At 40.7% G+C, this 17,730-nt stretch overlaps 2 protein-coding genes across 2 annotated transcripts in view; one reads left to right on the top strand and one right to left on the bottom strand.

Moving 5' to 3' along the window:
- Positions 1 to 3,853, top strand: part of LOC130929809 (protein lifeguard 3-like) — a 36,931-nt gene extending 33,078 nt beyond the window's left edge. The window contains exons 10-12 of the mRNA XM_057857335.1: positions 2,158 to 2,253; positions 2,337 to 2,390; positions 2,462 to 3,853. Coding sequence (XP_057713318.1) covers positions 2,158 to 2,253; positions 2,337 to 2,390; positions 2,462 to 2,608 — 297 coding nt within the window. The 3' untranslated portion in view covers positions 2,609 to 3,853. The remainder of the gene's footprint in view (positions 1 to 2,157; positions 2,254 to 2,336; positions 2,391 to 2,461) is intronic.
- A 454-nt stretch (positions 3,854 to 4,307) lies between these two features.
- Positions 4,308 to 14,250, bottom strand: si:ch73-71c20.5 (DUF4748 domain-containing protein). The gene is made up of 3 exons (XM_057857336.1): positions 14,154 to 14,250; positions 11,927 to 12,155; positions 4,308 to 6,391 (listed from the first exon to the last, which is right to left on the bottom strand). The coding sequence occupies exons 1-3, from the start codon at positions 14,191 to 14,193 to the stop codon at positions 6,220 to 6,222; spliced, it is 441 nt and encodes a 146-aa protein (XP_057713319.1). The 5' UTR covers positions 14,194 to 14,250; the 3' UTR covers positions 4,308 to 6,219.
- Between the last annotated feature and the right edge of the window lie 3,480 nt (positions 14,251 to 17,730).

Here is a 17,730-nt window from a genome sequence, read left to right as displayed (position 1 = left end):
GTACGAGAACTTGTAGTACACGTTGGTACGAGAACTTGGATCACATGTTAGGACACACTCTTGGAGCGTAGTTAGTACAAGTATTCGCACATGTAGCCACGTTAGTACGAGTGCACACACTTTTAGCACATGTTAGTACACGACGTACAGTGGGGCAAATTAGTATTTAGTCAACCACTAATTGTGCAAGTACTCCCACTTGAAAATATTAGAGAGACCTGTAATTGTCAACATGGGTAAACCTCAACCATGAGAGACAATGTGCAGAATAACCCTCCAGAAAATCATTGTTTGATTTTTAAAGAATTTCTTTGCAAATCAGGGTGGAAAATAAGTATTTGGTCAATACCAAAAGTTCATCTCAATACTTTGTTATGTACCCTTTGTCGGCAATAACGGAGGCCAAACATTTTTTGTAACTCTTCACAAGCTTTTCACACACTGTTGCTGGTATTTTGGCCTATTCCTCCATGTAGATCTCCTCTAGAGCAGTGATGTTTTGGGGCTGTCGTTGGGCAACACGGACTTTCAACTCCCTCCACAGATTTTCTACGGGGTTGAGATCTGGAGACTGGCTAGGCCACTCCAGGACCTTGAAATGCTTCTTACGAAGCCACTCCTTTGTTGCCCTGGCTGTGTGTTTGTGATAATTGTCACGCTGAAAGACCCAGCCACGTCTCATCTTGAATGCCCTTGCTGATGGAATGAGATTTTCACTCAAAATCTCTCGATACATGCCCCCATTCATTCTTTCCTTTACACAGATCAGTCGTCTTGCTCCCTTTGCAGAAAAACAGCCCCAAAGCATGATGTTTCCACCCCCATGCTTCACAGTGGGTATGGTGGTCTTCTGATGCAATTCAGTACTCTTTCTCCTCCAAACACGAGAACCTGTGTTTCTACCAAAAAGTTCTATTTTGGTTTCATCTGACCATAACACATTCTCCCAGTCCTCTTCTGGATCATCCAAATGCTCTCTAGCGAACCGCAGACGGGCCTGGACGTGTACTTTCTTCAGCAGGGGGACACGTCTGGCAGTGCAGGATTTGAGTCCCTGGCGGCGCATTGTGTTACTGATAGTAGCCTTTGTTACTGTGGTCTCAGCTCTCTGTAGGTCATTCACTAGGTCGCCCTGTGTGGTTCTGGGATTTTTGCTCACTGTTCTTGTTACTATTTTGACGCCACGGGGTGAGATCCTGCATGGAGCCCCAGATCGAGGGAGATTATCAGTGGTCTTATATGTCTTCCATTTTCTAATAATTGCTCCCACAGTTGATTTCTTTACACCAAGCGTTTTACCTATTGCAGATTCTGTCTTCCCAGCCTGGTGCAGGTCTACAATTTTGTCTCTTGTGTCCTTCGACAGCTCTTTGGTCATGGCCATAGTGGAGTTTGGAGTGTGACTGACTGAGGTTGTGGACAGGTGTCTTTCATACAGATAATGAGTTAAAACAGGTGCCATTAATACAGGTAGCGAGTGGAGCCTCGTTAGAAGAAGTTAGACCAGCCAGAAATCTTGCTTGTTTGTAGGTGACCAAATACTTATGTTCCACTTTAATTTGGAAATAATTTAAAAATCAAATAATGTGATTTGTAAGAAGCATTTCAAGGTCCTGGAGTGGCCTAGCCAGTCTCCAGATCTCAACCCCATAGAAAATCTGTGGAGGGAGTTGAAAGTCCGTGTTACCCAACGGCAGCCCCAAAACATCACTGCTCTAGAGGAGATCTGCATGGAGGAATGGGTCAAAATACCAGCAACAGTGTGTGAAAAGCTTGTGAAAAAGTTACAGAAAACGTTTGGGCTCCGTTATTGCCAACAAAGGGTACATAACAAAGTATTGAGATGAACTTTTGGTTTCTTTAAAAATCAAATAATGTGATTTTCTGTTTTTTTCCCCACATTCTGTCTCTCATGGTTGAGGTTTACCCATGTTGACAATTACAGGCCTCTCTAATCTTTTCAAGTAGAACTTGCACAATTGTTGGTTGACTAAATACTTATTTGCCCCACTGTATTGTTCCTCTAACATTTTTGTCCATTACACATCAGAAAAATTAAATTGTTTTTTCAATTTTTCAAACAAGAGTGTTTCTGCTGGGTTGAACATGATAAAGCTGTTGTCTGTCCGTTTAATACCACATTGACTGTGCGTCAAGGTGGACTTCACCAAATGCCGGGGCTTCTTCTGTGTGCTTGGGATTGTCGTCTTTGTGACCGGCATCATCACCGTAATCGTGCTGTCTTTCAAATATGTGAGTTTGAACTCCTGTGGAATAATCAAGTCCTGACAACCAATTTTTATGCCGTCATTTGAATGACTGTTTTGCTCTTGCAGATCTACTGGCTTCACATGCTCTACGCTGCTATCGGAGCCATAGCGTTCACTCTGGTGAGTATTTACAGACCATTTGGAGACGGGCACCAGAACATTCTGTAACCGTTTTTTTTTTGTCTTTGCAGTTCTTAGCGTACGACACACAGCTCCTCATCGGCAACAGGAAGTACTCCATCAGTCCAGAGGAATACGTATTCGGTGCTCTTTCCCTTTATGTCGACATTGTGCAGATTTTCCTTTTCCTGCTGCAAATTTTTGGTTCAAGCAAATAAGACTGTTAGGGCACACAAGCAGTCACATCAATGGAGCTGCAGCAAAAACTATCCCGTGCTTTTTTTTCCCCCCCAATATAACTTTAGAATGTTTATCACGTTAATCATGCTGCACTAAATTGCTGTTACGTAAGGGCTGAACTTGAGATTTTGTCACTGTGCAAGACATTCCGATACACTCGCATATAATGGTTTTTTTCTACATTTATACAAAGTAGTATTACAGTATCCAAATGTTGCCATTCTTTCTTGAAGTAAACAGCAGACTATTTTATATATGTATGTTATCTACATGCACTTGTGTAGTGCTACAATGTCTCCATTATGCCTGTTGATGTTTTGTTGGGTTCTACTTGTAACTGTTCCACACTAGTTTGAATTGTGCTATCATGAGGATTGGTTGACTGGAATAGTTACGGAGTTAGATCCATTAATTACTACTGTATATTTTTTGGGGACCTGTGTATTTTTGCCAGTCTGTTATATCCTGTTCTAATACAAAATGTTTTTCAACAAATTTATCCACATACAGTCTGCAATTTTACACCGTATGGGGTAGGGCAGGGGTCACCAACATGTTGTCCATGGGCAAAAGCGGGCCCAAGGCCTGTTAAAACCTTGCTGATCAGAAATGGGACATCGAATGTTCTTAGTATTGTTGTAGAAATTAGTATTAGAGAATGTATTTATAGAAATACTGGAATATTTACGTTCCCCACCTTGTTAAAACATTGTAAAATACTAAGAAATTAACATGAGGGTGCCATCACAGAGCAGGGGTGTCCAAATTGCTTTCAGAAAAATCAAAGGATGCAACAGCTTAATCCTTCCACTTTGATTTGTTAAACACAATATATATTGTCCTATTATACAACACTAATATGTATGTATGTATGTATGTATTACACACAGTATAAATACAGTGCCCTCCATAATTATTGGCACCCCTGGTTAAGATGTTTTTTAGCGTCTATTTTTTTTTTTTAATTGAAATAATATGGGACCTTAATGGAAAAAAAGAGAAAAATCCAACCTTCAATATAAGTGCATTTATTCAGTGGGGAAAAAAAGCTCTGGGGACTGAGATGGTCATGGGAGGAGCTAGATTTTGTGTCTGGTGAACCTTTTCTGTGTAGATTTGGCCATATGTTTAGGGTCATTGTCTTGCTGAGAGACCCAGTGACGACCCATCTTCAGCTTTCGGGCAGAGGGCAACAGATTTTGATTTAAAATGTCCTGGTATTTCAAAGCATTCATGATGCCATGCACCCTAACAAGGTTCCCAGGGCCTTTGGAAGCGAAACAGCCCCACAGCATCACTGACCCACCCCCATACTTCACAGTGGGTATGAGGTGCTTTTCAGCATGCGCATCTTTCGTGGCACGGCAGACACACTTAGAGTGTTTGGTTCCAAAAAGCTCAGTTTTGGTCTCATCTGACCAAAGCACACGGTCCCAGTTGAAGCCTGGGACCCAAGCTTCCAACAAATGCTGAAAAGCACCTCATACCCACTGTGAAGTATGGGGGTGGGTCAGTGATGCTATGGGGCTTTTTCGCTTCCAAAGGCCCTGGGAAACTTGTTAGGGTGCATGGCATCATGAATGCTTTGAAATACCAGGACATTTTAAATCAAAATCTGTTGCCCAAATATAGACAGAAATGGTTGACCAGACACAAAATCTAGCTCCTCCCATGGCCATCTCAGTCCCCAGACCTTGTTTTGTTGGCAAAAGGGGGTTGTACAAAGTATTAACACCAAGGGTGCTAATAACTGTGACACACATTATTTGATGTCAAATATTTTTTTCTTTATGTGGGATTTTTTCCCCCACTGAATAAATGCACTTGTATTGAAGGTTGGATTTGTCTTTTTTTCTATTAAAGTCCAATATTATTTGAATTAAAAAAAATTATTAGAAGCTAAAAAACACATCTTAACCAGGGGTGCCAATAATTATGGAGGGCACTGTACATGCTCACATGTAGCTAGCCAAATCTTTACTTTGAACCATTATGGCCCGTAGTTTTTCTTCAACTAAAAATGGCTCTTAATTGTACTTTATTTGTGCCATCCTGTGTATTTTATTCATTTTTTTTTCTCGTTTTGGATGTTTGCATGCCAAATGAACCATACATTCTTTAGAGCTTTACAATGACTGCAGCTATTTGAAAATTGAGTAACGATTGTTAGGATAGCTCACCTGAAATATGAAGCTATATCAATTTTTGCACTATAAGGAGCACCTGACTATAAGCCGCCACCCACCAAATTTGACACGAAAATTTGTTCACAGGAAAGCCGCACTGGACTATAAGCTGCAGCTGTCCTTTACTGTATCATGGGATATTCACACCAAAAGTTATCAACTGGTAACACTTTGACAGTGGCATCATAAGACTGTCATAAAACCAAATGAACCACCATGAAGCTTTGAACCAATTGGCTCCAAAGCTTCATTGCTTCAAGAAGCTTCATTTGGCCATCACTGTTCTCTTGGTGGAGACAGTCAAACTCTGCTGCCACCTGCTGTCAACAGTGTTGTCATCCAACATGCCTCCTAGCATGCACTGCAGTGCTACAGATGTAAATAACAAATCAAAATTCATGTTTTGTGTTAACTATTTCTTCAGTCCCTGTTCTAGTTGTTCCATTAATTTGCTAGCTATGGAATTTGGTAACACTTTATTTGACAGTGGCGCCATCAAACTGTCATAAGACCATCATAATTATGACATGACACTGCCATGAGCATTAATGAATGCTTATGACAGATGTCATCTTGTGTCATCCGGCAAATTATCTCCCTTTCGAATGGATGTAAAAGATCCGAGCTGGACATAAATGAAGTTAGTGACATAATTTGCCAGATGACACCTGTCAAAAGCATTCATTAATGGCCATGATGATGACATGTCAAAATAATGATGGTTTTATGTCAGTCTTATGACGCTGCTGTCAAAGTGTTACCTATTAACCCAAATAAATAAGCCGCAGGATTCAAAATGAGCAAAAAAAGTACTGGTTTATAGTCTGAAAATTACGGTATATTGTTTTTCTATTAAAATAGTTGGCAGAAATTGGTGCATTTTCAGTAGTTTTTAAGATAATTTGTCTCGATTCTCTCTTTGATAAACAAATTCGAGTTTCCTACCTTAATTTCAACATTTAAAGTTTTGAACCCTGATCCAATGGAAAAGCACAGTTTAGGACCATTTTCATTGATAATTTCACAATTTGCTGTGGGCCAATAAAAAAACTGGGGCCGCAGACCGCAGTTTGGACACCCCGCGACATAGAACAATATAAAGTAATTATGCCATTTTGAACTGTTAATACCCAAGAGGTACTCTGTCTTGAAAAAGCTTTAAAACTCTCCGGTATTGCTTGTAAATACGCTGGCTTTTCATGCACAATAAATAACAGTTCATTTGTGAGTTTTGTGTTTTACATATGTTATGAGTTAAATTAGCATAGAATTTTCTTCGGCACACTCATAAACACATTGAAAATAGTCATTTATACATGCACATTTTTCTATCATATTTACTCCTTAAGTTCTTTCCCTGCATGAAAATGAAGGGTCCCTCTTATTTAGATTCCATCTTTGCATTACTGGTCAAGTTTAACATTCTCAGCAGTTTTGCGGTAGCGGCTTCCTTCGTAGTCCCCTTCGTTTGACCTTTGCATCCTCTGTCGAGCTTTCAACTGCTTTAAACGGTTCTTGTCCACTTGCCGCTTGACCAGCAGGAAGCCAATAATACCAGTAGGGAGGCCTATCATCCTAGTTGGAGGGAAGAGAGAGAGAAAACGAATGTGGCTGTGTGATAAGGACAACAACGCGATCCGAGGAAAGACGCCACCCATCATACAAAAAAAAATACAGCATGTACAGTGGGGCAAATAGGTATTTAGTCAACCACCAATTGTGCAAGTTCTCCTATTTGAAAAGATTAGAGAGGCCTGTAATTGTCAACATGGGTAAACCTCAACCATGAGAGACAGAATGTGGGGGAAAAAAAACAGAAAATCACATTGTTTGAAATTGAAATTAGAGTGGAAAATAAGTATTTGGTCACCAACAAACAAGCAAGATTTCTGGCTGTCAAAGAGGTCTAACTTCTAAAGAGGTCTAACAAGCTTCACTCGTTGCCTGTATTAATGGCACCTGTTTTAACTCATTATCGGTATAAAAGACTCCTGTCCACAACCTCAGTCAGTCACACTCCAAACTCCACTATGGCCAAGACCAAAGAGGTGTCGAAGGACAACAGAGACAAAATTGTTGACCTGCACCAGCCTAGGAAGACTGAATCTGCAATAGATAAAACGCTTGGTGTAAAGAAATCAACTGAGGGAGCAATTATTAGAAAATGGAAGACATACAAGACCACTGATAATCTCCCTCGATCTGGGGCTCCATGCAAGATTTCACTCCATGGCGTCAAAATGATAACAAGAACGGTGAGCAAAAATCCCAGAACCACACGGGGGGACCTAGTGAATGACCTACAGAGAGCTAGGACAACAGTAAAAAAGGCTACTATCAGTAACACAATGCGCCGCCAGGGACTCAAATCCTGCACTGCCAGACGTGTCCCCCTGCTGAACACAGTACACGTACAGGCCCGTCTGCGGTTCGCTAGAGAGCATTTGGATGATCCAGAAGAGGACTGGGAGAATGTGTTATGGTCAGATGAAACCAAAATAGAACTTGTTGGAGAAAAAGAACACCATACCCACTGTGAAGCATGGGTGTGGAAACATGCTTTGGAGCTCTTTTTCTGCAAAGGGAGCAGGACGACTGAGCTGTGTAAAGGAAAGAATAAATGGGGCCATGTATCGAGAGATTTTGAGTGAAAATCTCCTTCCATCAGCAAGGGCATTGAAGATGAGACGTGGCTGGGTCTTTCAGAATGACAATGATCCCAAACACACAGCCAGGGGCAACAAAGGAGTGGCTTCGTAAGAAGCATTTCAAGGTCCTGGAGTGGCCTAGCCAGTCTCCAGATCTCAACCCCATAGAAAATCTGTGGAGGGAGTTGAAAGCCCGTGTTGCCCAACGACATCCCTAAAACATCACTGCTCTAGAGGAGATCTGCATGGAGGAATGGGCCAAAATACCAGCAACAGTGTGTGAAAAGCTTGTGAAGAGTGACAGAAAACGTTTGGCCTCCATTATTGCCAACAAAGGGTACATAACAAAGTATTGAGATGACCTTTTGGTACTGACCAAATACTTATTTTCCACCATGATTTGCAAATAAATTCTTTAAAAATCAAACAATGTGATTTTCTGTTTTTTTTCCCCCACATTCTGTATCTCATGGTTGAGGTTTACCCATGTTGACAATTACAGGCCTCTCTAATATTTTCAAGTGGGAGAACTTGCACAATTAGTGGTTGACTAAATACTTATTTGCCCCACTGTATGTTCATCTGCAAGAGTATGCTGTTAAGTGTTGGTGAATTTAGAAGCATGCAGAGGTGGGTAGAGTAGCCAAAAATTGTACACAAGTAAGAGTACTATTCAAAATAATATGCATGGGTGTTTTGGAACAATGATCTACACCAGGGGTTTTCAACCCAGTCCTCAAGGCACACTGTGGGTCCTGGTTTTTGTTCCAGCCGATCCAGCAGAGACAGTTGAACCAATGAGGCTTCTGCTAAAACAAGCCACACCTGACTGCAATCAACTGATTGCACTTGTAAAACACCAGATTGGGGAAAAAGTGTTGTCATCTTGTTTGGTAAGAATGAAATCCTGCACCCACAGTGTGCCTTAGTGGAATAGGTTGGGGACCCCTGATCTACACTGCTGGCTAAAGGCATTGGCACCCCTGCAATTCTGTCAGATAATGCTCAATTTCTCCCAGAAAATGATTGCAATTACAAATGCTGTGGTAGTAATATCTTCATTTAGTTTTGATTGCAATGAAAAAACACAGAAGAGAATGGGAAAAGAAAATAAAGCATTATCATTTTACACAAAACTCCAAAAATGGGCCGGACAAAAGTATTGGCACCCTTTGAAAAAAACGTGATGCTTCTCTAATTTGTGTAATTAACAGCACCTGTTACTTACCTGTGGCACAAAACGGGTGGTGGCAATAACTAAATCACACTCGCAGCCAGTTATAATGGATTAAAGTTGACTCAACCTCTGTCCTGTTTCCTTGTGTGTACCACATTGAGCACAGAAAAAAGAAAGAAGACCAAAGAACTGTCTGAGGATTTGAGAAGGCTACATGTCCATCTCCAAAGACCTGAATGTTCCTGTGTCTACCGTGTGCAGTGTCATCAATAAGTGTAAAGCGCATGGCACTGTGGCTAAACTCCCTAGATGTGGACGGAAATAAAAAATTTATGAGATATTTCAACGAAAGATTGTGCGGCTGGTGGATAAGGAACCTCGACTAACATCCAAACAAGTTCAAGCTGTCCTGCAGTCCGAGGGTGCAACGGTGTCAACCCGTACTATCCGTCGGCGTCTGAATGAAAAGGGACTCTATGGTAGGATACCCAGGAAGACCCAACTTCTGACCTGGAGACATAAAAAAGCCAGACTGGAGTTTGCCAAAACTTACCCGAGAAAGCCAAAAACGTTTTATAAGAATGTTCTCTGGTCAGATGGGACAAAAGTAGAGCTTTTTGGGAAAAGACATCAACATAGAGTTTACAAGGAAAAAAGACAAGGCCTTCAAAGAAAAGAACAAGGTCCCAATAGACAAATGGCGGAGGTTCCCTGATGTTTTGGGGTTGCTTTGCTTCCTCTGGCACTGGACTGCTTGACTGTGTGCATGGCATTATGAAGTCTGAAGACTACCACCAAATTTTGCAGCGTAAGGCTGTAGGTCCCAGTGTGAGAAAGCTGGGTCTCCCTCAGATGTCATGGATCTTCCAGCAGGGCAATGACCCAAAACACTCTTTAAAAGCACTAGAAAATGGTTTGAGAGAAACACTGGAGACTTCTAAAGTGGCCAGCAATGAGTCCAGACCTGAATCCCATAGAACACCTGTGGAGAGATCTGAAAATGGCAGTTTTGAGAAGGCACACTTCAAATGTCAGAGACCTGCAGCAGTTGGCCAGAGAACAGTGGTCTAAAATTCCAGCAGACCATTTTCAGAAACTCATTGATGGATACCGGAAGCGATTGTTCGCAGTTATTTTGTCTGAAAAGGTTGTGCTACCAAGTATTAGACTGAGGGTGCCAATACTTTTGTGCGGCCCATTTTTGGAGTTTTGTGTAAAATAATAATGATTTTTTTTTTAAATCCATTCTCTTTTGTGTTTTTCTTTGCAAGCAAAATAAATGAAGATATTACTACCAAAGCATTTGTAATTGCAATCACTTTCTAGGAGAAATTGAGCATTATCTCACAGAATTGCAGGGGTGCCAATACTTTTGGCCAGGAGTGTATGTTTGGAATTTATTTGACTATGTTGGATCTGTTCGTAGATCTGTATCGTTTTTTACTGGCATGCTATGAAGGTGCCACTGACTCGCACTAGCTTAGCCACGCCGGAGCCCTGAAACTAACAAATAACTTGCAAACTGCACGCAATTTGTTGAAATCAACTCCACCAACTAATGAAACCCCTGCTAACTGAAAGAATAAAGAGCATACAACACGAGAAAAAAAGTCTTAAATGGCATTATTATGTGAATTAGAATCATATTTTGAGACGATTCGACTATATACAACAATTTAGCAAAGCGCAGATGACGAGAAATTAGTCTTTTAATCTGCCGGTTAGCCACGCCTACCATTATAGGGCTCTAGCGTCCCCAACAGGTGGATGACGTCAGCGGTAGACTGGGCTCATCGGTTTTACTATTCAGCCCATTGAGGGGGAATTATTCAGAACGAGGAAAACGCGACGAAGAGAGCCGCAAAATGTCATTGTTTCAGTCTCTCTACTCCAATATTTTTACAGGATATTCTTTTTATCCAAGTATTTTTCCCCAATAGCTATATAAATGGCTTGAGAAGGACCAGTCAGCCCCTCGAGGGGGAACTATTCACAACGACGAAAACGCGACGAAGAGAGCGACAAAATGTCATTGTTTCTGTCTCTTTACTTCAATATTTTTACAGGATATTCTTTTTACCCAAGTATTTTCCCCAATTGCTAAATAAATGGCATGGTCATGACAAATAACAGTCTTGTGCAGAATGAAATATGAAATAATAAAAATGCATTTATTCAGGACGACATGGCAAAATTACTCCATAATGGTCAAAACTGTCGACTTCACCTTTACTGTTGCACCTCCCGAACGATATTTTATGACACCTAAATCGGACATATGTCATTTCCCTTCCCGACTTCGGAGAATGTAAACAAACCAGAAGGTGTGATAGCTAGCTGACATGCTAACCCGAACCGAGTGATGTTTCAAAGTCTTCGAAGCGGAAAATCACACATAACTAGCCTGGATTATTTGACGTGACGACCCGGTTGTCGATTGTCTTTGCGGATCGGAAAACCGCCCGGCGGAGAGCAATTTACAGCTCGTTCCCTGGAAGAGGGTGGCTGGAGTTGGTGTGCAGCTAACGTGCTGCTAATGAGCATGAGGAGAGCTTTTTACATGCCTATCAATGATCAAACATAAGTATCCTTTATTTAAAGGAAGTTTGTAGTGTTTACTTTGTAATCGCTGTATTCGTATTTGACATAATACAAAACAAGATGTTTACTCACTTCCTTGTAAGTCCAATGGTCCCACAGTAAATATCCACGGTGAATGGGAACCTTTTGAAACTCCAAAAAGGCGCATACGCCTCTCCCTCATACAGAATGATTTTTCTGCAGCCGTTTGGCTAGCGTGATGCGAAAAATAAACGTATTAATCCGCAAAATCAGCTGAATCCTTCGTCCTCATACACAACAGTACGCTGTATAGTGAAGAGGACGTCTTCTACCATACACGTCACAGCACCCTCCTCCTCAATGCAAGACCGAAGCCGGAAGTCTCTCATTTTCATGGCGCGGGATTCAAAAAACTAAATAAATATAGCGATCGCTTTCACACACATTCAAGCGGTCCATATCATTCAGGGGCATAAAATACAGCGTGTATTATGAAATAAAAATGCTTTTTCGTGTCACATGCACTTTAAGCCTAATGTCAAAAGTTCTGAACTTCCGCTTTAAGAACTAATCAATGCAGAAGGTTATTAGTTCGGTCTCGCTCCTCCAAACAATTCGCTCAAAAAAAATGTGCAGTGTTAAGTGGGCATGAGTTTTATACTTAGTGTCTAAATGACAATGGGCCTCGTAGTTGCGTGGTCTTGCTTAGCGTAATAAACTCACCACGCATAGCCAATCTTCATCATGGGATTTTTGGCCTTTCTAAGGGGAATGTACTCCGGACCCTCACTTTCACTCTCCTCTTCCTCCACTCGGCTGCTATCCTGTTGCTTCCGCGGTACCTCAGTCGATTGACTGCAAAGAGACGTGGTTTGCAGCCTCAAACACTGGCGCCGCATCAGTGAAAGGAAGCTCGGAACAAACCGCTGACCACAGGGAACAAGAGTTGCACCTGGTGAATGGAAATAAGGTGGACACATCCCCATTAATGTTTGACTATACACGACATACGTGGTGAAAGTTATAGAAAGTCATTAGGGCTGCAGCTATCGATTATTTTAGTAATCGATTAATCGATGAACTAGTTAGTTCGAATAATCGAGTAATCGGATAAGGAACATAAAAAGTTAAAATACCTGAGCTGAGCATCAAACGGTATAAAAAAAATAAATAAATGAGGATCTATGTACAACAAAAGAACAATCGGCTAACTTAAATAGCAAAAGTCTGATAGTTTAAATGGTATAAAATGCTTTTAACAAATGGCTCTGGCACATATTCCCACCAAAATCGTCTAAATATGCCTATAAACTAAATTACAAATGAATTAACAAAAAAACATTTGCTCAAACAAAAACTTAGCTGATGTTGGTCAGAACGGGGAGCGGCTGGATTTAGCCATGTGAAATGAGGCAGACTAGAGGGCAGTGTATCCACCCAAATCAATAAAACTAAAGGCAAACACTTTCAAAATAAACCATTACAACGCCCTTTAATTAAACAAATACTCGGCGCGGCAAATTTTAATTCCAATCTTTTTTTTTTCTAATCGAATACTCGAGTTTATCGATTAATCGTTGCAGTACTAAAAGTCATTGAATTATTTGATAGCCTTCATTTTGAATTCCATGAACTAGTACTGTCTTTACAAGACAACTTTGCGTACTAGAGAATAAATAATAGAATAATAATTAGAGGTGTGCAAAATTTCCGATTCTTAGATTATTCGCGATTCGGCCGTGGAAGATTCAAGAACGATTCACAAACATCCAAATTCCGATTATTGAAATATGCGAAGTAAAGCGGAAGTACACAACACTCAGCGCACCGCGCGGTCTTCGGGACGGAACGGAGCGAGAGTAGCTAAACATCATGCTTCCCATTACCCTGCCCCTCGGGTAATGCCAATGCTCAACTCACGGCTCTAGCTCAACTCATGCAACGAGATAAAAAAACACAACAACATACCTGACTGCTGCCGAAAAGCTGCTTCAAAAGTACATCCATATAATGTTACGGTGGATATCATTTATATACGACTAGATGCAATATAGATTTGGTAGTGTTAACAGCACAACTACAAAAAGCTAGATGCGGGCGTTATCAACGGCCGCCATCTTAAAGCAGTACACTTCCCTGCAAGGCTGTTGTAGCGAACCTTCCAAGCAAACCTAATTAACTTTTTATCTAAAATACTCCTAAATCGGTAAAATATTGAATTGAATCTATCTTTAAAATAGTTTGAAAACTTTCACATGACGAAAGTAGACAAAAGGGAAATTATGGAATAACGGGAGCAATTTTAACAAATTTAACGGTTGATTCACAACATTAAATTAATTGAATGTAGTTTAAAGCTGCTGATACAGAATGGAGACTGGAGTTTTTTTATTTAATGTTATTTTTGTATATTTGTTTACTGCTATATGTTAACTTGATACTGAAATAGTAGTGTGGTTTAGCCTGAGAGTATTTTTGAACAACTTTGGAACTAATGTACAAAACATAAAAAAAAGAAAAAGAAAAAAAAAGGAGGGGGGTGCATCAATAATCGTTTTATAATCGAATCGGAGCCTCTGAATCGTAATCGAATCGTTAGGTGCCCAAATATTCCCAGCTCTAATAATAATCATATTAAAATTGATGGATTTTATAAGATGGGCTTTGCTTTGCAAAGCTCAAATCTAATAAATACAACAAATGAACTACTATGCATTACCCATTATGTTTTTCACATGATTCATGCAGCTTGACTAACATGTACAGAATTTTCAAGTTAGTAGTTTGAACACTTCTAGTCCTAAATACTATTGGTTAGCAAACAAACATTACCGTAGTTCAACTAGTTATAAAACGACATTTTTCATTAGCCAAAGATTAAATTTGTCTACAACATCACTTTTAGACACGTATGTTTAGTAAATTTAAAGCAACATGAAATATATTTCACCTTTGCAAGCTGTACTAACGACTGTGCAGGCGGCCGCCATGTTTGATATTGCGCAATGTTGTGCGCATGCGCAGATACCCCTAGTAGATTGGAAAGACGGCTGCGCTGCCTAGCGGACAATGATGATCATGACGACCACTTGGCCATTTTGTGGATTCAAACCTGCATTGACAATTTCCATTACAGTATTTAGAAAATAGTGTTCATATGATCAACTTGATTTTTATATATCATGAACAGAAGTGAAATCAAGTTTATTGGACAAACGGAAGATGTGCAATTTGCATCAAAACAAAATGATACTGGTGCAAAAATGTGCACACAACAACTGAAGGAAAAAAAGTACAGTATATTCAATAAATCTTCCCATTAAAATAAGAGCTTCCAATGAGTTTCTCGACTCTGCTAGTGGCATTTTAAACCATTCCTCCTTAGTAAACATCTCCAATTCAGATAACGCCGATGGTTGCAGAGTAGGGATACAGTGCCTTGCAAAAGTATTCGGCCCCCTTGAATCTTGCAACCTTTCGCCACATTTCAGGCTTCAAACATAAAGATATGAAATTTAATTTTTTTGTCAAGAATCAACAACAAGTGGGACACAATCGTGAAGTGGAACAACATTTATTGGATAATTTAAACTTTTTTAACAAATAAAAAACTGAAAAGTGGGGCGTGCAATATTATTCGGCCCCTTTACTTTCAGTGTAGCAAACTCACTCCAGAAGTTCAGTGAGGATCTCTGAATGATCCAATGTTGTCCTAAATGACCGATGATGATAAATAGAATCCACCTGTGTGTAATCAAGTCTCCGTATAAATGCACCTGCTCTGTGATAGTCTCAGGGTTCTGTTTAAAGTGCAGAAAGCATTATGAAAACCAAGGAACACACCAGGCAGGTCCGAGATACTGTTGTGGAGAAGTTTAAAGCCGGATTTGGATACAAAAAGATTTCCCAAGCTTTAAACATCTCAAGGAGCACTGTGCAAGCCATCATATTGAAATGGAAGGAGCATCAGACCACTGCAAATCTACCAAGACCCGGCCGTCCTTCCACATTTTCTTCTCAAACAAGGAGAAAACTGATCAGAGATGCAGCCAAGAGGCCCATGATCACTCTGGATGAACTGCAGAGATCTACAGCTGAGGTGGGAGAGTCTGTCCATAGGACAACAATCAGTCGTACACTGCACAAATCTGGCCTTTATGGAAGAGTGGCAAGAAGAAAGCCATTTTTCAAAGATATCCATAAAAAGTCTCGTTTAAAGTTTGCCACAAGCCACCTGGGAGACACACCAAACATGTGGAAGAAGGTGCTCTGGTCAGATGAAACCAAAATTGAACTTTTTGGCCACAATGCAAAACGATATGTTTGGCGTAAAAGCAACACAGCTCATCACCCTGAACACACCATCCCCACTGTCAAACATGGTGGTGGCAGCATCATGGTTTGGGCCTGCTTTTCTTCAGCAGGGACAGGGAAGATGGTTAAAATTGACGGGAAGATGGATGCCGCCAAATACAGGAACATTCTGGAAGACAACCTGTTGGTATCTGCACAAGACCGGAGACTGGGACGGAGATTTATCTTCCAGCAGGACAATGATCCAAAACATCAAGCCAAATCTACAATGGAATGGTTCAAAAATAAACGTATCCAGGTGTTAGAATGGCCAAGTCAAAGTCCAGACCTGAATCCAATCGAGAATCTGTGGAAAGAGCTGAAGACTGCTGTTCACAAATACTCTCCATCCAACCTCACTGAGCTCGAGCTGTTTTGCAAGGAAGAATGGGCAAGAATGTCAGTCTCTCGATGTGCAAAACTGATAGAAACATACCCCAAGCGACTTGCAGCTGTAATTGGAGCAAAAGGTGGCGCTACAAAGTATTAACGCAAGGGGGCCGAATAATATTGCACGCCCCACTTTTCAGTTTTTTATTTGTTAAAAAAGTTTAAATTATCCAATAAATTTTGTTCCACTTCACGATTGTGTCCCACTTGTTGTTGATTCTTGACAAAAAATTAAAATTTTATATATTTATGTTTAAAGCCTGAAATGTGGTGAAAGGTTGCAAGGTTCAAGGGGGCCGAATACTTTTGCAAGGCACTGTACATCATATCACAATAGCCTACCACAGATTTTCACCAATATTCAGGCCTGGGGACAGGGCGGGCCCTCCTAAAATATTGTACTTGCTTCTTTGTATGAATACTAGACTAGATTTTGAGCAATGTTGCGGGTTGTTTCAATGACATATCTACAGTTGTGGTCAAAAGTTTACATACACTTGTGAAGAACATAATGTCATGGCTCTCTTGAGTTTCCAGTTATTTCTACAACTCTGATTTTTCTCCGATTGAGTGATTGGAACAGATACTTCTTTGACACAAAAACATTCATGAAGTTTGGTTCTTTTATGACTTAACAGAAAAAGTGATCAAATCGGCTGGGTCAAAAATATACATACATGGATCTGAAAAAGCGAATCATTCACTTGAACAAGGCAAGAAAGTCACTTGGAGCCATTTTAAGCAGCTGCAGGTCCCAAGAGCATCAGTGCAAACAATTGTAAGTATAAAGTGCATGGCACTGTTTTGTCACTGCCACGATCAGGAAGAAAACGCAAGCTATCACCTGCTGCTGAGAGAAAATTGGTCAGGAGGGTGAAGATTCAACCGAGAATCACCAAAAAGCAGATCTGCCAAGAATTAGAAGCTGCTGGAACACAGGTATCAGTGTCCACAGTCAAGCGGGTTTTGCATCTCCACGGACTGAGAGGCTGCCGTACAGGAAGGAAGCCCTTGCTCCAAAAGCGGCACCTTAAGGCTCGACCGAAGTTTGCTGCTGATCACATGGACAACGATAAGCCCTTCTGGAGGAAAGTTCTGTGGTCAGACGAAACAAAAATCGAGCTGTTTGGCCACAATGCCCAGCAATATGTTTGGAGGAGATAAGGTGAGGCCTTTAACCCCAAGTACACCATGCCTACCGTCAAGCATGGTGGTAGTAGTATTATGCTGTGGGGCTGTTTTGCTGCCAATGGAACTGGTGCTTTACAGAGAGTAAATGGGATAATGAAGGAGGAGGATTACCTTCAAATTCTTCAAGATAACCTCACGTCATCAGCCCGAAGATCAGGTCTTGGGCACAGTTGGGTGTTCCAACAGGACAATGACCCCCCACACACATCAAAAGTGGTAATGGAATGGCTAAATCAGGCTAGAATTAAGGTTCCCAAAGTCCTGACCTAAACCCCATTCAGAACTTGTGGACAATGCTGAAGAAACAAGTCCATGTCAGAAAGCCACCAAATTTAACTGAACTGCACCAATTCTGTCAAGAGGAGTGGTCAAAAGATTCAACCAGAAGCTTGTGGATGGCTACCAAAAGCGCCTAATTGAAGTGAAAATGGCCAAGGGACATGTTACCAAATATTAGCGCTGCTGTATGTATATTTTTGACCAAGCAGATTTGATCACTTTTTTCTGTTCACCCATAAGTCATAAAAGAACCAAACTTCATGAATGTTTTTTGTGACAAAAAAGTATCTGTTCCAATCACTCTATCAAAGAAA

The sequence above is a fragment of the Corythoichthys intestinalis genome, chromosome 14 (genome assembly GCF_030265065.1).
Source record: "Corythoichthys intestinalis isolate RoL2023-P3 chromosome 14, ASM3026506v1, whole genome shotgun sequence".
Taxonomy (NCBI): domain Eukaryota; kingdom Metazoa; phylum Chordata; class Actinopteri; order Syngnathiformes; family Syngnathidae; genus Corythoichthys; species Corythoichthys intestinalis.
This window is presented reverse-complemented; position numbering and strand designations above follow the sequence as displayed.